Genomic DNA, 24,205 nt, shown 5'->3' on the forward strand with positions numbered 1-24,205 from the left:
TTTCGCTTCAAAATATCAATCAATATTTAAAACAGGTCTATCGTCAAAGAAATCATCCACTCAGCATTGACAAACATAACAAAATCCCACAAGGAAACTGCATTCACTAGAGTACGTGTGAAAATGAAATACTTTAGAATGCTCAACGAAAGGAATATAAAAGCCAACAATTAATGAATCGCCTGAAAGATAAACCAGGACGAAATAGAATGGACCGAGAATATATTATAACAATTTTGGACACGATTACAAATTCCGTGGACACATACACAACAAATATTGATCCACAACATTACTTGTTAGTATAAGACAAAACAATCACACCTCAGTATCGAGTCGATGTTTCTAGTTGCCATTTTATCCGCCAACAGCAGACCTTAAGTAGAGGCCAAACATACGCGGTTGAAGACAATTTTCTTTCCATTTGATAAAATAAATAGACAATGCATTGATGTTCATCATTTTTATTTCAATTTGTTGTAAAATAACTGTATTTTGTTATTATTAATTCAATAATTTGTCCAGATACGGAATTTAAGGCCAACTTCGGCTTGCACACGCTCATAATCCATTGGCGCTTTTTAAATCTAAAAATAACTTTAAACTTTCTATGATGTAGAATTAGTCGTTTAAAAATATTCATGAATGATATTTCTCAATAAATCCCAATATTATGCCACTAATCGTTGAAAATACCTAGTTTGGATTGTAGGCCTGTTGCATACGTTATCCTCTAGCGGTTTAATACGCAACTAAATTTCGGTATCAGAACTAAACCTAGCTTACCTGGTCAGTTATAAGGTGCCAATAAGCTTGAATTCTTGTGACTCGTTTGCTGTTTACTCATCTGCTTATGTGATTTCTTTATGAAGTCCGATTTAAATGTGAACTTATTACGCCCTTTTCCTTGATAAGTTTAATGTTTTTGCATTGGTGTATGTCATGGAAATGATCTTAATGTATTAGGAATTTGGAAATTACTGAGTCATACGTGGATGATTTGTTGGAGTGAACTGGTTTAGAGATTCAATGAGTTATTGCAGTGAAAGTATGAGTATTACCATTGGGGATTTCTCGGAGTCTTCAGGAAAGTATTCGGAGAGTACCCCGTGCAGACTTTGCATGAAGAAAAATGATTATTATTACAACATATTCACTTCAGTTGTGGCAAGCCAGATAACTGTAGAGGATGCCTTATATGATTTAGTCGACTTAAAAGTAAGTGACGGTTACATTTTATGGATTTCCTGAGTTCTGTTTTTATTCCGTTCTATGAACTTATTTTCCACGATATGTCTGAGGTCTCTCGCATACGTTTTCATTGATTTCTTAGGTTGCTGTGGGAGATGGCCTGCCTGCCACTTTATGTGCACTGTGCTTGGAAAAGCTCATCGAATTCAATGATTTCAGAAATGTTTGTCATAAATCGGACGGAGAACTGAGAAATTTTTCGTGTATAAATAACTCAGGGGTGAGTGCATCTTTTTTTCATTGGAATTCTAGTGAAACTTACAAATAATGTGAAATCATTCACGTAAGTAGATATTAACTTGTTCATATTATATTACCGTGTAGCCAAGCCTTAATGGTTTCACGTTCATATCGACGAGATTTAAAACTTTTGTAAGATGTTTGTGTTTGTGGGTTCAACAGGTTAAGACAATAGCGTGAAAAAGTAACTTAATCGTGTATTTGATGAATCCAAGACGGGCAAGGTATTAAGATATATGTCTGCATCAAATTAGTATATGCAAAATTTATTAAAAATCACTTTGATTAGGATACAAAAGTTAATGGAGCATTAAATTAATTCATTAGCAATATTAAATGATATGAAAGGACCTCGCCAATGATCGACGGAATAGTGAAATTAGTCCAATTTCCCACGTAGTGTTTCCGATTTTATTTATTCAGTGGTGAGGACCGCAGACGTTTTGTCTTTTCTAACAGCTATGTGTTCAAAATTCAATCCAAGCCAAAAAAGTGGGTAATTGGAATTCAACTACTATGACCTACGAATTAAGGATATCAATGAATGCGAATAATTGTTGGGATGTGTTTTCGATATCTTTCTCTTACTTTAAACCTCCTGTTTGGATTTAAATTTGAACTCTTGAAGTTTAGGTCATTAATAGAATCGTATTTGAGGACGTTTTTAAAGTTCATTTGCCAGTTTTAAGTTATATTAAACATTAAGAGATGATAGAAATGCATAAGTTTACAAGTACTAAAAGGTAAATTAGCAACTCAAAAAGTATCCAAGAAAATATTTCAACAAAAAGATTAAAATATCTAAGGCATATTAAGAAAAATGATTCTACACACCATGGCTATTTAGTGTACTTGTCCGTTGTTATGTTAAAATAATATATTTATATGCATTTTTTATATATGTATCATATTTGAGTGATTTGATAACAATATTATTTGCTAAAATTATCTATGTCAGTGGTTCATAAAAATTTTTATCTGCTTGATTTAAAAAACCTTTATTCAAATTATTTAATGGTAAATAATATTTTGTTTACATAACAAAAAGGTGTGGTAAGTGCTACCCTAGATAGCATATATCAACTTTAACTAGCTTAGGAATTTTTTCTAGGCTTGTTAAAATCCTAAGATTCATTGTAAAATAGATGTATTAATAACCAAATAAGAGTTTAGGATTTACATTCCTCTCTCTGTAAAGTGGTAATTTTGTAATTTTTTTCTTAAAGCCTTGTCAAGGGATCGCACTTTCCCCGTGCGTGGGGCAAGTGAGTCCCATGGCTGATGTGCAATATATTTCCACATTGCATGGCGCATGGGCTAAGTGCGATTTGCCCAGATATTCAGCTTTACATTACTCTTTATGGTACCAACTTACGTTTAACCGTTCATGAAAAACTCACCACATCCAATACCTTATCCAAGATATTGGAGTTTTTGTCTAGTACTTGAAAGAGCTTTATTGATTATTATCATAATCATAACTACCATAATTACATTATATATTTATCTAGGAATAACTTATAGTGCATTTAATATAAACAATATATCTACAATTTGAATAAATCAGAACTAAAATAAATCAATTATGTTCATATCAGCATGGATTTCAATAGCACGAATTACTCTAATGTTGGTTATTAATTGATATTAAGATCTTATGTTAAGTTAACGAGTAGCCTTCAAAGCTTCTATCAAAAGTAATAATCTTTTAGGTCTTAGTTTATATAAACAACTTTAGAATTGCAGTTTAATATCATTTCTATTTACTATAAACCCAATGACTTCCAATACCTTCTCCAAGATATTTGAAATGGCTTTTATTGCATCTTCTGGTTAATTAGATATTACACTAAGCAATTTTGGTGAAATTGGATCTACTAATCATGGTTCGAATTGCATACATTAATTTACACGTATTACAAATAGCTAATGTGTGTAGAAGCTGAATAATTAATGATAAAAATAGCGTCAAGTTTTTTTATGATAAGATATTTGTATATAAATTAGATTGAAAGGAACAACTCAAACTATTTCTTCAAACTATTCAGTATTGAATATTGATTTGTTCATTTTAAGTTGGGTTTTAACCCAAGAAAGATGAGCAAATGGTTAACTTATCCTTAACAGCCAACGGAAGGCTTAGGTAATATGTTTATTTCTTCCCTAGTTATTTGGCTTGAACCCTCATTCTGTGGATAGGTGAAACATTTTTCAGTCCCTCAACATGTCCTCGGAAAGCAAACCACAGGATAACCTTATTCATTGATCTCCAGAAGTTTGTTGATATAGTGAGCATCTGACATTTTACCACTGAATATAGCTAGAATCCAATCTCCACTACAATCCTGTATTTTTGGGAGTGCAACAACTATTTAAGCGTATTTCCCTTCGATTACTATCAAAGTAGGGGCTTTGATCTCCTTTGCCCTTTGTGTCATTAATAATGATGCTCAAACGACCTAATAAACTAATTGTATGAGTCTAGGGAAATACACTCTTGCCAACAACTCTCTTCAACTCTCTCAACAACTCAAAGTCTTACCTGAGTACGTAGAAAATGAAGTTTCGTCAAGATTCTATACATACATTCCAGTAAATTATCATGGTGCATTTAATGGATTGTCTTTTGCAACAAATCAAATTGAGCATTTATCGCAAAAGGTCAGAAATTTTTTTGCCCTTGCATACTCTATCCTTTGAGGTTTTTTAATTGAAAATTTGTGCTATGAAATTAGACCAAAAAAGCAATCTTCAGGATGTTTGTCGTCTTTGAAAGGTATTTTATGCTATTTTTATGAGCATGATCAGCAACCATTTCAAAATCCACTTTTTTAGACAACTATAATCCATATTTATTCATACCAGCACATTTTCTCCCCATTCTTCCAATTATAAATTCGTCAAGTGCCTTCTTTAGGTCATCGTTGCTATTTGGCAGCCGTTTTGTTTTTTTCTCACATAATTGTGTACCATTTCACCATGCAATATTAATTATTGCTCATATTATGACAGCAACACCCATAATATGCACGAAATAATTGTATATTTGTGACCAGGTCTTAAACACAGTGAAGGAAATACACAAATATGTCTACTAAAAATTTAAGCTTGATTTTGGTAGGGCTACAGGAAAGGTCTCAAGTTTAACTTTGCATAAACAATTTCACCTCAATCAACTTAGGTTATGATGCTTAAAAAGATACAATTGTTATGGTGAAAGCAAAATGCGAGGTAATTATTTTATGAAAACTAACTAAAGAAAGCCTCTTTATCAGAACAACCATAAAAATAAAAGTTGACGTGAGAACTCTCATTAAACAACCTAGTTCTATAGTCCACAATGATTTGTAATATTTATACAAAAAAAGTTTAACTCAAGAATTGCCAGACAGAAACTAAAAATTTAAGCCATACTACAATCATGTAGCCCCGTAAGGAAAGAATGATTGGATATGGTAGGAAATGTGCGACCCTTCCATCTAAACTAAATGTAATGACCCGAGTTCTAAAATTTAAAGTAACCAAGAAAGCTAATCCATGAAGAACAGAAAACAAGATATAGTTCTTACCTAGCACCTCTGATACGCAGATGCTGAAGGAACTGTGGTGTTACCTGTCCTCACAACCAACATCAACTACGAGATGAACTGAAGGGTATATTTTCTAAGAGTGTGGAACAAGAATTCGAGGGGTAAATATTTCGAAGTAGTCGGCTCTGGTTCCATCACAATATGTGGAATATGTTGAATGACTGTGTGATATGATGTATGTGCCTCGCGAACGGAAATACGATTCTCTTGAGTGAGGTTGCATTTGCACCACCTCACCTTACTAGTTATTGTCCAAATAAATGAACCCATGAAATTACTCTTGAATGAATGTACACATAAATGTAATTCACTTGTGAAAATTGTCACCCAATATCTCTATTTTAATTACAAGATTGTAACTGTAAAAGAAGGGAATTAGGATACTTTGCATGACCTTGATATTCCAGGTAACATGAGTTTGCTGTGAATGACACGATTTGAAGGCCTTCTCATGGCCCATGTGATGCTATAATAAAGCCATCATAGTATGGCCTGAGTTTCACCAAGAATCTTCTTGCCCAATGTTGATTCTAACAGCCATGTAGTTTATGGCTGATTGATTTGCAGACACGTTTCAATTTTTATTTAATGGCATTGATAAAATTGCAAAAATCCTGTTTCCTCGAGATTATCAGCATTCCTTATTTGTTAATTTTGAAGTAGGTGAGTTGCTGTATCAGTGTTACTCTCTTTGCAGAGTATTGGAGGAGAGGGGGCTGTTCATGACAATTTGAGGTCTTCTACTGAAACTAAGGACTTTGTTCCTGATGCGACTGTAAGCACTTTTGAGAAAGTGTGCTCAGACCAACCAAATGAAATATTCATTCCTGTGCCAGACATCCAACTGCCCACTGCCAATATGTTGGTAAGTTTTATTCTCATACACAGTAATACCTGTGTCGGAAGATTCATTATTTTAGCTTTTGTTATATTAATATATCAATTGTATGATGAAAATAAGTTTGCCTAGCATAAGTATATGCATTTCTTTGGGGAGTCTTCTTTATCATTTGCATCATAAGTTGTATGATAGAAGGTAAAATGCTTATCCATTTACTCATAATTCAATGCAACCTTTTCCCTACTACACACATACATACATGTGTGGAAGTTTCCTGACCCGGGAGAAGAGAGGCGTGTATTTATGTGTGACATTTTCCTGGCCAGGATAACAAAAGCCGTATGTGCATTTTCTAGCTCTCCCCCACTTAGGACGGTCGTGGGTTTACTTTGTCTAGTTGTCTCGGGACTCAACCCTGCAGGGTTTAGGAATAAGCCTCAGAATCCGGGAGCATGTACCCAGACCCCTCGTCTTTTATAACCCCTCTTAGCGGTAAGGGACAGCAGTCATACAATTGTTTATCCAGTCAGTTTTCCAAATGAATATTTGGTCATTTCTCAAGAAAAATAGACTAAGAATTGAATTATTGGTCTTTTGAACAGCATTTACAATTTTTAAACAAAATTCTACGATAAATATTAACTTAAATCTCGAGTTATGTATAAACATCAACATGGAAATTGTTGTTGCATTAAATGCTTTAATGTTGACCGTAGAACTTTACTAAAATTTTGACAATGCTCAGAAAACAATGAGGAATTCAATTCAAAGTCTGCAATTTATATGCAAGCAACAATTATCCGTATTCTAAATATGTATAAGCTATACATAAGTTGACCGCTTACCAATGCCGCAAGTATGGTCGTAAACCCGGGAAGGAGGGAGCACAACTACCCTCAGAGTCTGAGATAATGCAGAGTTCCAGCAAGGTGGGGTCAAAAAAGGTTCCGCGAGATCCTTCTTAACGAATGCCCCCCAAAAATGCTCTGTACCACGAGAAAGAAGAGTCTCTTGAGACTCAGTACAGCAGTCATGGGAAGACAAAAACTCTGCTGTCTCGAAAGGGTTAAGTTGTACGATACGGCCAATGTTAAATGACGTTTGTTTAAAATATAAGAGGCTCTCAAGTGAACTCTCGAGCGATGAAACTCATTGTTAGCCGATTAAAAATGAAGTGTGTCTCATTGATCCCGGAAGGGACTGGCGGGTCGTAAAGGAAACCATTAGGTGGTCCTCTTTGGGACTGCCAGGATGATAAAGGTTATTTTATGTGCATTGCTGTGAAATAGCCACAGTAAATTAATCCTATGGTGCACAGAATTTAAATTATAATGTCTGAAATGCATCTCTCTCATACCATGGCACTTTTTGGGACGATATCTGTAGTGTTCAGTGGGAATGGCTGTTACAGTTACAAATATTAGATGGAAAGAATTATTTGTGGGAGACCCTGATTTCCTTTTAAGAAGAAAAGTATTTCGTGAGGCTCTCAACTGGTTGCGGGTTCATTAAGGTCTTTTCTCCTGTGTGTTGCCATCCTTGATAAACCATGGGGGCCTAACACCTAATACCATGAGCTTTGGTAAATATGCCCTGGGAATCTGCATTGTGATCCGCACTGTCAGCCAGCAATGGTTTCATTTGCAGCACTCCGAGGGGATTTTTTCTCATTGAAATTCATGTGTATTTCATTTGTAATAGGAACTAAAACTCGATGACACAAATGTGTTCATGAGCATTTCCTGATTTGCTTATATGAAGGAAAGAAATAGCATTCGGTTTATTAAATGGTAAAGTTGCATTAATCTTCACTCTAGAAGACAATTGCATATAGATTTGTTGAAATTCTGTCCATCAAATACTCAAAATTTGTGCTCAGGTAATTGGGAGTTCATTCTGTTACAAATATCAGGAGTGAATGGAACTCTGCTCTCATTTCCATGCTACAGACATTTCTGTGAACCGTTTACAATGCACATCAAATGACACCATCAGTCAAGCTTGTACGCAATGGATTGGGGCCCCTTTTATGTTGTCCTTTTGCCTATAGTACTGAAAATACTCTTACCTATCATCCATACCTCATTCTCAATCTTAGAGAGGAGGACCGTTATAAGATAATATGTAGTAGAACAGGGGAAGCCTGCAACCAATCCCGTTAAAACATGTGCCAATCATGCATCAAGAGAGTTACGAATATTTATTCTCCAAAGAGCTCCAGAAGAGAAATTAGGCACCTCCCTCTATAAATAAAGTACTATAGAACTCTATTTAGTGGTTATGTATAGTTATATAACCTTTTTAATGCAAATATTTTCATTCATTGCCTAATATCATTATTTTATGGCTTGAAGAAGCGTATAAAATGTAAAAATTGTGAATTACATGGCAAATGGTATATCATTACTGAGGATTGGTTAGGTCCCCTATTGGCAGGCCATTTAACGCTTGGGAGATTTGAATGAAGGTATGAAGTTTCTGTATGTTCTGGGTTTTTCAAAAACAAATACATCCATCCCTCTCAGCTCAAACAACGAAAATAAGAGAGTGACTGTAGCACAGTATAAATTGGCTAATGAAGAAAAATTTGACACAATTTTTCTAGATTATTTGCAAAGACAATAAATAAAATGGATAGTAGGGCTCTGGAAATTTGGAAATGATGAGGGTAGGGGAATTTTTATAGGTAAGGATGGAGAACTCCAGAGATAACAACCAGAGATAGTAAAGGTTTAAGATTTCAGGGTACATGGAAAGTGAAATTGCCAACTGTAGACCAAGAGAGAACTCCTTTTATAGGAGTTTCTATCCACCATTGGGTGACAAAAGCATCTTTGGAGGGGGTTGCAAATATACCTGAATGTAATGCAATACAGCCTTTCAAGTACATAGCAACGAAATGCCAATGATGGATCCAGCAGTTGAAAGTGCTCCTGAGAATCCTCTCTTAAAGGTGACCACAAAAGATGACTGAAAGCATGAACTCATGAAATGGAACCATGGAGTTAACTGCTTCATCATACATATGTACCTCCAAATCAAAAAATGGAATCTGACATGTCTGCATACCGTGTATGTCTGAATAAAGTCCCCCCTTTTTTCCAAAAATGCCCATGGTAATAGTGAAGGGAGGGACTATTTTCAGACGCATTGTTATAATTTTTCGGGAAACTGAAGCCTCAATATTAGGGGTGGGACTATATTTGGAGAAATGTGGTATTTTACGAGACATGCAGTATTGTTTGATAAACTCGTAGTCTAGCATAGTAACAAAATGCAAAATGAACTGGCTAGCTCCAATCATGATGGATTATGTCAGCCATATTGGCTTTAATTTGAGATTATCAATACAAATTTAAATTTGTCTTTATTTATCAGCTAATTCTAGCAGCAAGAAGTGATGATGATGATGTTGGTGCATTTGCAAATGTATCCATTCGCAGGATTCCACCTACTGTCTGTAAAAAAAAACAAGATACCAGTGTTTGAGGGGCTCTATCATCTAAAGGAGGTAATCAATTTAAATTGCACCAAAAACATACAAAAGAGAATTAATTTCTATCTTGAATAATTTACTTCAAAAAATCCACCCCATGGTTTTTCCTGTACTTAATTTTTTTCTAAAAATAATACCTGTTTTTTGTGTGCGTAATCAAGTTGCCCAACTTTGAGCACCTGGTATTCCCACAGTTTTCATTCCTGTAACGTGGAATTTTGATTGAGGAAAGCCATATTTTTTGTTGAAAATTTGCAGGAAAAAATTGTTTATACCACAAAAATTGATAGATTTGCTGTAAACAATGCAAACCTTTGCTAACATCGAAACTAATGGATCAATTGAAAATTGATTGGTGCTGACATACCATGTACGATGATTTTAAAACTAGTATTGATAAAACTTACATTAAATGCTGCAGATAAAGTGAATATCGCTTAATATTTATCTAAATGTTTTTACACCTGTACCGGCAGCTACGTTGTGGGAGAGGGTGGAGAAGAGAGGTGCATGGTTGCCAAAGCAGCAAGTGGGCAATTCATGTACTATCACGGTACAATCCATCGAACTGCACGATATGGCAACTGTGCACGGCTTTAAGAGACTTTTTCTGTTGTTTTGTTTTGGCCTTCCTCACTAGGCAGAACAAATCCGACAACCAGAGTGCAAAAAAAGAATAATAAACAAACAGTATTGAATATACTGCTGCCAATTAATGGGTATGATCTACGAACATGCATTACTTACATTCCACGGCAAACAATAGTAACAATACATTTTCAATTGGCTAATTGGTTTCAAAGTTAACAGAGATGTTAGTTGCATTGTTTAAAATAAATCTGTTAATTTTCGTGACATAAACAATTTTTATTTTAAAATCAGTTCATAATAAATCTGGATATCTTACATCAAAATTCCTAGTTATTGGAATTAAAAAATACAGGAATATGTAGAGCGCTAATTTGGGCAACTTGATTTTACACTTAAAAAAATATACCTGGGTGTATGGTGGGTACATATTTAGAAAAAATAAGTACAGGAAGTATTATGGGGAAATTTTTTTGACATAAATGATGCAATGTAGAAATAAATTTTCTTTCATATGCTGTTTGTTGCATTGAAATTAGTTGCGTCATTTTAAAAGACAATAGATGCTCTGAAACTTGGGTGTCTTGCATATTTTTACATACAAAAGGTGGGGTTCGAACATTAAACCCCAGGGTTGGTGAAAATTATTGGGTGTACTACTACTTACTTTCTCCCATAGCCATTTATACCCAAAATGGTATTTAGCCTCACCAATTGTCTGCCTCCAATTTCTTCCATCTTCTTCCTCCTCCTCAGTGACTCCCATTCTCCCCGTATCAATCATCACCTCATCTTTCCATCTTTTTTTCGGTCTTCCTGGAGGTTGTCTTCCATCAGGGTTTTTTTCCCAGACTTGTTTTACTAGGGCCTCTGGCTGTCTTTGTATTGCGTGCCCTGCTCATCACAATCTGCAGCTCTTAAGTTTCAGCAACTATGTTTGGCAAGTTGAAATGTTGCCTGAGTTCCCTGTTGTGTTTTATTTTCCAGATTTCATTTTCTCCTACGGGCCCAAAAGCTACTCTAGAAACTTCATTTTAAAAGATACACAAAAAAAATTTCAGTTTTTTTATCGATAAGCCTTGATTCAGCTCTATATAGAAGGATCGGTCTTATTGTGGATTAATCCATTTAAAGTTTGGTTCTGATGGATAAAATTTTTGATGTTAGGAGTCTGTTGAGGACATACATACTTCTACTACATTAAATATTATTATTAAAAATATATTATTATTACTATCAGGATTTTATTGAATGTAACACTGCATTCTTTCCCAGTGTCATGTAAAAGTGGAGAATTAAGAATCTCAAAGAGAAGAGAATAATGAAATGCTGCATTGGAAAGCTCTAGATTGAATTGAAAGTAATGATATAGACCACTTGGGAACTGATGAATTAACACTCTTTCCTTGCTTAGCGAAGTTAAGTTGTGATGCAATTCCATTCCTCAGTGGAACACTCCCAGTATGACTCAGCAGACAAACACAAATATTTCCCTTGGTTGATCAAATGTTAACAAAAATACTATTGGGCTTTGTATTTCAGGAAGAAATTGTTCAAAATGGGCGATTAATTATTATTAAAAAAAAGGGTGCATTCAACCCCACTAGGAGCTCAGTTTCTCAGTTGGACAGAAAAGAGCTATAATGTCAGAAATTTCATTTAAGTTGGTTGAAAAAATCTCATGCAAAGGTGCATTTCACCAGTATGACTATTTTCTGATAAAGAGGAGGTTTTATTGCAATCATTATCATTATTATAATGTATATAATATATTTTCACAGCAATTTTGTCAGTTTTAGGCGAAGTGCGGGTATCACCAAGCACTCTCATCTTTTTACTCTGTGTTGAAAATTTTTCGAACATTCCGACAAGTCATTAAAAGTGCCGCTTTTTGTATTGTAATAAACAAGTTTTTCGGAAGTCTAATAGTTTGAAGACCTTGATGGAGTGAATGAGGCACTACTCCTGAGGCAGAGATAATGATTGGCATTATGTGTACTATATCCGATTTCCACAATCTATTTATTTCATTTTTAAGCTCTTCGTACTTTTCCATTTTGTTGGTATAGGCTGTAATGATATTATGCGAATAAGGTATGGCAATGCATATCAAGTACGTTTCATTATGAGTTTTATCTTGCACTACTAGATCAGGTATACTGATATGGGCTGTTTTATGGGTAATAATTGATAGGTCATAATAAATCTTACAGTGGTCATTTTCAAGGATGGTGTTAGGTGTGTACTGAAAATGAGGAACTCCATTTTCTATGAGTTTATACTTTAGAGCTAATTTCTGGTGTATGACGTTGCATGTTAGATTGTGACGTTGCAGATAGTCTTTTTGGGATAACTTAGTGCATCCTCTTGTGATGTGCTGTATCGTCTCAGAGGCATTATCACATTTTCTGCATCTGTCATCCAATTACTTTGGGTTTTTTTCATAATATTTGTTTTCACCACCTGGTCTTGTATTGCGATCATAAATCCTTCTGTTTCTGGGAAGAGTTGCTCATGCCTGAGCCATGTGTGCGATGCATTTTTATCGATTTCAGGGGCCTCCAGGGCATGAAAGTGTCTTCTGTGAAGGGATATAGCTTTCCATTTTGACATTTTACGGTCTATAGTAACAGTGGTTTTACTTATTTGCGTACTTTCGTCAGATAGGTTGTTTATTTATTGTCTGCATCACAGATAGTTCTCAGGATATCCAAGGTAGATTTTTTGCTGAAAGAATATTTCCTTAACTGAGAAAGTTGTGAGTTGTGCTGATTCTTGATGTCTATGATACCCCTTACACCAAATTTTCTTGGCAGCGTGCTCCTCTCTATATTCAAGTTTTTATGGAGCATGTTTTTCTCAGTCATTTAGGACCAAATTATTATTATTATTTGTATTTTATTTATGTCACCCAGAATTCTCTTCTAGTTTCATGTAAAAGAGGAGAACATGGACCCCCTAAGGGAAGAGAATGATGAAGTGCTGCATGGGACAGCTCCCGATGTATTTGAAAGCGATGCCGTAGACCCATTGGCCACTGATGACTTGGTGAGTCAACACTCTTTCCTTTTTTAGCACAGTTTTTTTATGATGCAAATTCATTCCTCTGTGGAACATTGGAACATTCCCACCCTCATCTAGTAGAAACAAGCAACCTTTTCCCGGGCATCATAAACAGTGAACCAGTTCAGAAGAGTGTGTTGTGAATTAATGAATCATTCAAAATGAATCAATCATTGTAATTAGCGAAATGGGTGCGCTGAACTGCACTAGTTACTCACATTTGCTCACTAAGTGGGTGAGTGGTCTGACTTCACTGCACAGTTGGCCTTTTGGTGATTGTGGAAACACCTTGCTCATTTTTGATGACCACGGAGCAGAAAGGAGGAAAACAAATGGGAGTTAAGATGCCTTCTGCTGCATCCGGTATGCTCTCACAGGGTGATCACGGAGCAAGGTGCAGCTGAATACACCTGAGGATTTGAATTATGATCCCCAGATGTAATCGTTCAAAAAAGAACAAAATCATTCATAATGAATGATTTATCCTAATCAAATTCAGTTGGTTGTGTTTGGCTGCATTTCCAGAGAATTGGATTATATGGCTGCTTGCTGAATCCACCACTAAAACTGTATACTAATGAAGGATTTATGTTTACCTAAATCAGACTTCAGCAGATACAGATTTTGAAATAACAGGGTGGTTTCCTATTTTTTTATTGCCTAAATCGAAATATTAGTACTCCTAGAGTACATATTTCACGCTTCTAGATTTTTAAATCTCGATACCTATTTTTAGCAATTATCGAGTGACCAAAAACGTGATGGTTAACACTTTGAGTGCCGGCTGCTAAATTTAAAGCCGTACAGAAAAATTCAGCTATTTTTACTATATTCCTAAAAAATTTTAAAACATTAGCATCAAAAATATATGCATATTGATGTGCATTTCAATAAAAATGGACTATGCTCTTCTTTATTAATGAGTAGAGTAACATTTATTGCTAGTTTTTAAATACATAATTTAACAATGAAAACCTACTGTTTTTGAAAAATAAAAAAGTTGCAACATATGATATACCGCCATAACATGCATGATATTTTTTTTAATACGCTCAATTTGAACTATTTAAAGCATGGAAATCACAAAAAAGCATTGTTCCAAGCAAAGCCTGTCAAAGCAAAGCAATCCTGGATGACAAAAAGGGACAATGCACCCTCAACGAGTGGTCCATTGGCCCAAAGAATTTTCACTCTTAAGTGGCCTAACATGAGGATGCCGGTAGCTACAGAGGACTTTTCGTCCTCAAGATATAAAGTAAACTCTTTTTCCATCGAGCAGTTGATTTTTGAAAAAACAGAACCTCTGAGCAGTAAACTGGAAAAGTACCACGGGCGAAATATTACGGCTTCACGCATACAAAGCCAATTAAATGGAAAGACGTAATATTGGTATGGAATTTATAGGAGGCGACCGACAGCTTAGGTCATTTGCGCCATGAGGGAAGGGTAGGTGAGGAAGGGTGGAGAGAAACCCGGCGTCGGCATTAGCCTGCTCTTAACAAAAGGTGCCAAGGGGACCTCGGCTTAGCATCCCATCCGACGGATGGAGTGTTGCGCTTTAAATGTCCTCCACACAACACACTAGCAGGGATCGGGCAGTCTCTGAAAATTCTCTGCCGCTGCCGGGATTTGAACCTGGGCTCACCGGGTGGGAAGCCAACACTCTGACCACCACACCAACCCGATCCCCAAGACATAATATTACGTCCATGGCAATCCTCAGAAGGATTAGCAGGGCATAATATTACGTCCATGGCAAGCAAAGTGTTAAGTATGAGTGCGGGGAAAAGCCCATGTTCTGGTTCCGGCTACCACTGTATGGGGCCACCACTTTGGCGCGAGGCTATGAGCACTGCTACAATGCAGGCTAATAGCTGCTAGGAGGTAGTGGTTGGCTTAAATAAGGATTAATAATGCCCTATCAAAGGAAGAAAACTTTCCGACTATTGCCAATTTTAATGATTGTTTTTTAAGGCATGTTTCCCTGATCTCTGTGCCATTTGCATGCATTGGTAATCCCTTTTATTTTCTTTGATGAAGGGAACTACCATACAGTGAACAGGAAATTAGTAGGATGACTAGGGGTTTGTCCTCCCTTACCATCCTTTAATGGGATGTTGGATATTTACAATAAAGGTTGGTTGCCAAAGGAATTAATTTATATTTCTGTGAAAGTATTTTAACTTAGTAGGGCAAACATTTAACCTTCTTTGAAATAGAGTTGCTAATTTACTTGAATGGATAAAGCCAACATATTTGTGCTCTGAACACTATTTTCACCTAAGTTCTTGTCCTTTATTTATTGCCGTTGTCAGTCTATTATGTCTAAGGACATGACTGAGGTGTTTGTTCCAATCTTCTAAGGTTTTCATAAGGTTTAATGAGAAGGTAGAATAACTATTGGCCTGTATATTGTTGGCCAATAAATTTATTCAGCCTTCTCCTAAGAGGTAAGAATAGTTAATGAAGTAATTTTTAATTTAGGTTGGATCAGTTAGGTTTCTTGTGTGAATTAGTGAATATGTGTATCAATGGAATGGTAATTCTCTTTCTATTAGGGTGGAATGGGAACATGCATGTCCACTTCAGTAAAACAAGGATATGAACAGTGATGACGAAGATGATTATGATTGCACTGATTGGGCCAGTAATGACTTTATGTGACATGCCTCTGATGATCACTGCATGAACTATTTGTTGCATGTGTAACTTGATTTGTATGCAAATTTTATCCACATCGTATGTCAGCAATCCTAAGGTTGTTTCACACAGTAATCTGATGCACTCTCATTAACTGCTAACCTTTTTGTGTGAATGTATTTCTTCCCTTTTACATCTTTAATAGCCTGCCCAATGAATCAAATTTAGCACTGTCAATTGCCCTTCTCTCTGTCCACCTGTGAATATTTTTCTTTGTTAGGCTATTGCATCTCATGTTGTGGCCAATTTAGTTGTCCCATCTTCCTTTTAGGGGTTTTAGAAGGCCCATTTTTTCTTCCCACTCTCCTTCTCTGTTTCTCATTACCTTCTCAGTTCTTGTGATTTATCAGCATCATTCTTGTGAACTCGTTAGAAGTTAGTATAGAGTTGTATTATTACAAGATTAGTATAGAGTATTAGGGCCTATATTCCTTGGTAAGCAGTATCATTAAAAAAATTGAGTATTTTGTACCACATTTTTTACTTTCTCAGTTCATGTGATTTATCATCGTAATTCTTGTGAAATCATTTGAAATTAGTATAGAGTTATATAATTAAATTATTACATTATGATTATAGAGTATTAGGATGTACATTCCTTGGTAAGGAGTATCATAAAAAATTAAGTATTTTGTAGGATATGCCATCAGAAACATAAACCATACTTTTCGGATCAAAGCACATAAAAAGCTAATTTATTTTAAAAATTACTTTTTTATGTGCTTGGAAAATGCACAAAAACTACCAAATACATCATTCTCTTTAGAAATTACTAAGTATATCCAAATAACAAAAATATGATTTCATACAGAAATGTCTTGTATTTTCATGGTCCCGTAAGTTTGAGAGAAAGATGAAAAAACACAGAAATAATCATCAGCATGAAATAATAAATAATGGAAAGGGTTAGTAAATGCTGTAAGAGTTGAACTTGAAGCTAGAAGTCACAATAAAACTTATGAGTAGATGCTGTTGGCCAGCTTGAAATGTCTGAGGTGACACTGGAGGTTTTATTAATATTTTTTTCAGAGGTTCTAGTCATTGTTTTGCCTTTACTGAGTGACACTCAGCATTCTCTTCTAGTTTCATGCGAAAGTGGAGAACAAAGACCACTTTGGTGAAGAGAGTTATCCCGTGGTGCCCACACCAGATCCTGCTGGAAATTCAAGTGATGCCTCAGACCCATTGGCGACTGATGACTTGGTGAGCACACTAAGGCTTGTAAGGCGTTGCAAAATGCATTTTTACTATGAGGCAAATTCATTCCATTGTGAAAAATATTTCCAACACCACTCACAAGGAGACATCGAGAGAGTGATGTTTTAGATCTGAATACCAAATTTATGTTCTGAAACTATTTAGGTAATGCCGAGAAACAGTCTTTGATTTCGTCCACTTAGGACTGGGTTCAAGAGATATTCGCATGTAAAGATTTTGTGCACCATCACTTACCTTGAGCAATCACTCCCTCTCAGTTATCTTGGTGGCCGAGTGGTCACCGCCTCCAATGTCTTTTGCAGCTTGTGTCCTGGGTTCGAGTCCCGATGTAGACTATTTTTTTTTCTCTTTCACAAATTTAGTAGTCACTGTAACAACTCATCCCAATTCGTTTAATTTAGTTGTTTGGCTATTTTTTATTTTCATATTAGTTTATGGATTTGAAATGGAACTCTCAATTGTGAACTCCAAACTACTGTCCCGTTTTTCATAAGTAGGTGCTTGTTCAGCCCATAAAAAACTCCATTGAAGGTCCTCAGTTTTATTCGGTTAAATGAGGGCAGTCAAAAATTTATTTGACCTTCCCTGATGCAGTAGGAATAGTTTTCCTGAATCAGGTAATATTTTACTTCTACAGACATGTGGTAATTCATGTTTTGGTTGTGATTAGTTTTGTTTCTTGTGCAAATTGGTGAAAATGTGTGTCACTTGAATGCCAATTCTCTTTCTACTAGAGTGGCAGGGGAACATACATGTCCACTTCAGTAAAGGTGGATAAGAGCGGTGATGATGAAGAAGAAAATGATTGCACTGATTGGGCCAGTATTGACCTGATGCCACATGCCTCTGCTGATCAGGTGTGAACTCTTTGTTGCATTTTCAACTTGAATTGTACGTAAATTTTATCTCCATTGTATGTCAGCATTCCTGAGGTTGGTTTCACACAGTACTGTGTGATGCACTCTAATTAACTGCTTACCTTTTTGTGTGATTATATTTCTTCTCTTTTACATCTTTAATAGCCTGCCCAATGAATCAAATTTAGGACTGTCAATTGACCTTCTCCCTATCCACCTTTGCTTAGAGTATTTTTCTTTATTAGGCCATGGCATCTCATGTTGTGGCCAATTTAGTTGTCCCATCTTGCTTTTATGGGTTTTAGAAGGCCTGTTTTTTTTCTTCCACTCTCCTTCCCATTTCTTTCTCAGTTCATGTGATTTATCATCATCATTTATATTTATCATCACTTTATCTTGCTTGCTTCCATTATTTTTAATTACCGAAATTGCTGTTAATGAACTGAATGATAGCCTTAAATGCGCTAAATTTTTTCTCTGATATTGGCATTATATGTAATTTTTAAATCTGTCAGTTTACGTTGTGGCATTCTTTTCTCATGCAAAGGGCTCCCTTTATGGAATATATCATTATTAGAAATATAGTATTTGGAGGTAACAACACCTAGGTCTATTGCTGTGGGGATCATGGCAGAGATTTGGCATTGAAAAAAATTATGCATTAGGCATATAACAAAGATACCTTTGTGTCGGTGTGCAAACCAAATTTACAAAAAATAAAATTCCTTGCACCACTTTCCTTAAGGCTGCTTGTGGTTTAGTATGTAGATGCATGCTAAAATTCCGAAATTGAAATTTGTTCCTGTGACTAACTGGTAATGGTTGTAATTTTTATATTTCTGTTTCTGTCTTAATAATGCTGCTTTTGTATTCTCTTGCAGCCCCACTCCTTAACTGCATCCGGAGGTAAAGAAGTGGATGATGGGGGCAGAGGAGTCATCCTGACAGACCTTGACTGGAAGTTCATTGAGGCCAAGAAGGAACCATCTCCTGAGGAAGGTGACGCTGCAAAGGTATGCTTGAAATATTCCTGGTAATCATAAAAATCTATTCATTAATATATGAAGTGATGATTATTAGAATTAACAAATTTTAATTTCAGTAAATGAAAGAAAATTGGACTGTGTAACTATACCTGTTGACAACCTGAAGAGATAATGAGAGTAAGGGTGCCTTCACAGCTCTGTGTATGTCAGCTTAGTGAGAGCTCCAGTCCCATTCACAAATTCTGCCATTCACAGCTCTTTGTTGCAAAAATAAATGATAGGTGAGAAGCATCGGCTCCTAAAAATTGGCACAGGTGCATCTAACCTTTTGATTTTAAGCTAATCGCATGACACACATGTTGTTTTGTGCATTTTTGCACAATATCATTCGTCATGTGATGATATGACCTGCAATGCACTCAAAAGCTGGCTTGACAAAGTGCAACCCGCAGCGGCTCCCGAGAGCCATTGGCAACAATATCATTCATCAAGATAATCTTCTGAACTATCAGTTGCATTGGTATAGAGTGTTCCACATTTAGTTGACAGTATGGGCTCTTATGGAGAATCGTTTCCCATGTTAATCTCCATAAGGCCAGGAGCGCGGTGTTGTCAATAACTGGGAGAAAATAAATGTTGCGTTATTAACTGATTAAAAATTTCAATCTAATGTAGAAAGAGATGCTGCATTCATTGGTGCCAATAATTTTTCGATAAAAATTATAACAAAAGATATAAAAAACATTTCCTTAAATTTCCGTCAGAAACGTGTATTTTTTTACTTTATCTTCTTCTCGCAATTTCTGCCTGACCGTTGTCTGTATTGAATTGAATCTTCTGCACAAAATTCTTCAAACTATTTTCTCTTTGACGGTCTTCACCAATTGTACAATGATTGAGTTAAAATGTTGTTATGCCGACGTAACACCCTTTAGGACAAGAAAATTTTGATTTTTGCAAGGTAAAAAGTAGTCGCTTACTAACTTACGTTTCTTACGTCGTAGGTCCCTATATGCTGCGTATAAAATGTGAAGAAAACTACAAAGTTATTTTTGGTGAAAAAATCATTAACTTACATCAATTCTGAAGCGAGTTACAAGGTTTTAATCTTAAGAAAAAATATTACGGCGCCGCTGGGCCGGGCTTCTTGCCTTTTCTTGCGCGCAGAGGGAAAATTCTCGGGCGGAAAAGGAGTTTTTTGTCAATGCATACTATGAAATATATTTATCTATTTGTTTGATATCCTAAACAGAGAATACTCACTCGTCGTAACAGCAGTGTTTTTATCTGAATACATTGATACACGAAAGTAAGCAAGCGGCTTGGAAATAAGACGCTTTCGCCTTGGGTGTTTCGGTCCCATCGCGGAAACCAAGAAAGAGAATATCTCATAATCTGTGCGAAGCACTACCCCATCCAGTGCACGCCTTTTACAAAAGGGGGCTTGGTTTTTTTCTGAGTTCCTTTCATAGGGTGCCATAAAACCTGCACCAGAATCGACCCTAGCCGAAGGGGCAGTGGGAAGAATTTACGAAGGCGTTCAGTTTGTCATTGCATTTTTTTGGAGTGAACAAGTGTTGTGTGGTCTGCTGAATTTGAGAATTGTGAAGTGTGTTTTACCCTTATCTCTGCTGTAACACGCCCAATCAATATGTCCGGTACAAAGAAGAGGAGAAAAGGTGAGAAGCTCATAAGCCGCGAAAGACAGTTGGTGATCAAATTCTTCTCGTACTTAAGGAAATCTCTCAGCATTAGTGAGACCTGCCGAGAAGCTTCGATGGCTACTGGGTGCTAGGAGTCCACTATTTACAGAGTGAGAAAGGAAAGCTCCCGTGGTCCATTGGTAACTCATTCAAAAACTAAAGAAATTAGACAGCCTTACAACAATTCGAAAGCAGTAATTTTCGACGATTTTGTGAGATCGGGAATTAGAAGGAAGGTACATGAATCCTTCGTGAAAATATCCTCCGACTTCAAAATCCATCTTAAACTCGGTATATATGGATAGTATTCTCCCAGATTACAAAAGGATAACACTATACCGTCTTCTTTTGGACATAGCCTTCGTGTACGAACGCAGAGGGAAAAGAATCATCCTTATCGAAAGGGATGATATTATTCGTTGGTGGCACAATTAATTATTTAAGACGGCTAAAAAATATCGTCGCAAACACAGGACGAATGTATTCACAGGCGAAAGTTGGATTAATGTTGGACAAATAGTAAACATTAGTTTGCGAAACAAACAATTAGAAAATCCGCGTCAAGTTTTCCTTGCTGGACTAAATACTGGGCTCTGCCCCCACTTCCCGAGGAGGGACGATTTGCAATTATACATGCATGGACGGAAAATGGGTTCATAAAAGGAGCATTGCATGTGTTTCTGTACAAAAATAACTCAATGGATGAGCATGAAGGAGTGGATGGCGAGAGTAACGAGAGATGGTTTGAGCACTCACTTCTTGCAAACTTACCCGAAGGATCAATTATAGTGGTAGATAATGCCTCTTATCACCCAAGTAAATTGGAATCCTAGCCTACTACAAGCTGGAGGAAAGAGTAAATTGTGGAAATTAGCTTTGAAGATGTCTGCTTTAAAAGAGATCTTAATTTACAATAAATCAAGTACGGGAAATTTTTGAAAAATTAAAGATTGATGATATCTTATACAACATCGCCTTTCATGTAATACTAGCCAGAGCCAAAAAATACTGCATAATATCGGAGGAATAGAAATTTTGTATCATTCAGGAGTGGCGATAATTTGTATTATCCTTCAATTTATTGTTATTTTTTACATTACAGATTATTCATTATTCAGCATGTGCATTGAATAAGTACATACTTAAAATAACAAAAGACTTTTCCTTTTATATTTCAGAAAAGGTATTGTAATTTACGCTAAAAAATTCCTTCATTTACGCCGTCTTTCGTGCGATCCCTAACTCCTTTTTGAACTAAACCATTTCGGCGCCATATTATGTATGGTTGCATACGCTGTTAGGATGCCTGCCGGCGGAGCGGAAGCTTGGCAACACTGTTATCCATAAGGTCAGTACTGTCAACTAAATGTGGAACGCTCTATAGAAATTATTGTGATCATAGAATCGTTAGTTGTGAATATAATGATGGTGCTTGCCTATGCTTTTTTATGGCATTTCAGTTTTATTTCCTCACCCAGAATTTTTAAATTATAACAAAATACATACTCATTGAACATGAGTTATGTGAAAATTAATCAGAAACGTTCATTTATGTTGCACATTAATCAAACACCGTGGCTTAATCATGCTATCTGAATAGCTTCTATTGAGCAGATTATGTGGAAGGCACCGTTATGTGAGATGAATTGGTATTTAAATGACTGTAGGCCCCAGGAAACAGCTTTCTTTCTGTATTTATTTGGTGATACCCATGCTGGGTACATATTATGATAATTTATGCTACTCGGTGGTTGTAACCTAATCTCCTTTGAAGCTAAATTCAAAAAATGAGATGTAAATTGAGATGTTCTGCTGAAAAAGGTTACCATAGTTTTAGTAAGTTTTTATGAGGAGTTTTCATATTGCAAAATCAGAGTGACTTGATGGCTCTTATCGCCAAAGTCAAAGCAAAGAAACATATGTCATATCTGAAAATATTTAAATCATTTTGACTAACAGATATAAATCATTATCCAATAGGTTTCTTGTGCTCTGCGTTACAGTCACTTAAGTCTCTTGGGATACACTATAGTTTTTTGGATTCATCTTAATTTTATGTGTAGTGCATTCGTTTAAGATAACCCAAATTTCTGTGCTGGGAAAAGTTTTTGTTAATGAAGTAGCCTCACAGGTTATTTGTAAATATTTATTAATTTTTGTAATGCGATTTTTAATTACTGTGTAATTTTTTACTTGCCTACATGCTTGTACTCTACTCATGTCAGTATTGATGAAGCAATATCTGTCTATTTTTAGAAAGTTAGCCACTGCGTGGTAGTGGACTTAAATTATTTGTTCATGCTTTCTCAATTCTCTCTTCAGCTATTTTGTCCCCTTCTGGGTCTCTCATTGTTGTTTTTTAACTGTCCAATCTTTCAAAAAAGCATGCAATACAATAGCAAAATGAAGGCTAGACGCAAGGATGGCATCATACCAACGAGAAGGCATCTACAGTCATGTGATACAGTGCTTTGCCAAAAACATTTTCCCTTTGCTACCGGTGCCTACAATAGGAGAATGTTTTCCATGCTACAAGTAGATTAAGAACATTTGAAATCTCTCTGTGCTGCGTTCTCTTTTGGGGTGGAATTCCCTTGGTATTAAAACATTGTGCATTTTTTTTCTATAATTTACTCTTACAAATGAATTACTGATATTTTTTAGCATTGTCAAATTTTAAATAAATTTCTTGTGTTAATAACAACAAAGTTAGTGAACTCAAGGTACTAAGACTTTTAAACCAGAATTCTGTCATTTCAATGCTAGAATTTCATTTAAAAGTTGCTTGCACAAAAAACAGAACAAAGAATTAATTTAAATGATTAACAAATCGTAGTAGGCAAAAAATTATATCATTGCAAAAACCAATGGTAATATGACCACTTCCCAATGGATTCCTGTGGTGAGAATGATGGTAAAGGAGTGGCAGGGTGGGGCGTAATTGCCTAGGAGTTGCCCTAATGTCTCGCTAATTGGAGTGACAGGCTGGGCCTGAGTGTATTTACTCGGCGATGGCATAAAAGAGCATACACTCATCCTAGTGACTACCCTTGGCAACTTTAGACATGGTTTACACGTTTTTGACTGGAAAAAAATCTCTATTTCGCGTCATTTATCGCAAGCATAGCGTAAAAATGAGACTGTGTGTTGCGGGTTGCCTGCCCACAAAACTGCTGTCGAGGACACGAGAAAAGGTCATTTTCTCGCTAACTAGAAGGAATGTAGCTGTCGTGGTTGGTCTAAAATATCAAGGAAAGACTAATGTTATACACCATTGGAAAAAATTACTGCTTGCTGAAACCAAATTTAAAGTATTTACATTTTTATCGTTTTTTGTTGAAAATTTCGAAATTTTAATACAGAATTGCGAACGTAAGATATTAACTGATTTAAAAAAATCATATCTGTAATACCCACCTGGGCACGCAACTTTTTCTCCAAATGTACCACAAAAAATAAGGCATTTAGTAAATGTTATTAAATAAAAATATGAAAATCTGTGGAAAGCTTTAATTCGCTGACTTTGAGGTGCTACTTTCATAGAAGATAATATTTTTCCATAATTTGCTGTCATATTTCCTGGTGAGGAAATTAAACCGCTTTACGAGGATGTAGTATTTTGAATAAGTTCAACAGATTACAGCGTTATATGGTGGAAGTAGGACATATTTA

General features: G+C 35.8%; 1 protein-coding gene across 1 annotated transcript in view; it reads left to right on the forward strand.

Moving 5' to 3' along the window:
* The first annotated feature begins 173 nt into the window (after window positions 1–173).
* LOC124170432 (protein glass-like) overlaps window positions 174–24,205 on the forward strand; it is a 35,373-nt gene continuing 11,341 nt past the window's right edge. The window contains exons 1-7 of the mRNA XM_046549152.1: window positions 174–302; window positions 1,334–1,471; window positions 5,779–5,946; window positions 12,935–13,054; window positions 16,853–16,972; window positions 17,722–17,844; window positions 18,726–18,857. Of these exons, the coding sequence (XP_046405108.1) occupies window positions 174–302; window positions 1,334–1,471; window positions 5,779–5,946; window positions 12,935–13,054; window positions 16,853–16,972; window positions 17,722–17,844; window positions 18,726–18,857 (930 nt within the window). The remainder of the gene's footprint in view (window positions 303–1,333; window positions 1,472–5,778; window positions 5,947–12,934; window positions 13,055–16,852; window positions 16,973–17,721; window positions 17,845–18,725; window positions 18,858–24,205) is intronic.

The sequence above is a fragment of the Ischnura elegans genome, chromosome 13 (assembly GCF_921293095.1).
Source record: "Ischnura elegans chromosome 13, ioIscEleg1.1, whole genome shotgun sequence".
NCBI lineage: Eukaryota > Metazoa > Arthropoda > Insecta > Odonata > Coenagrionidae > Ischnura > Ischnura elegans.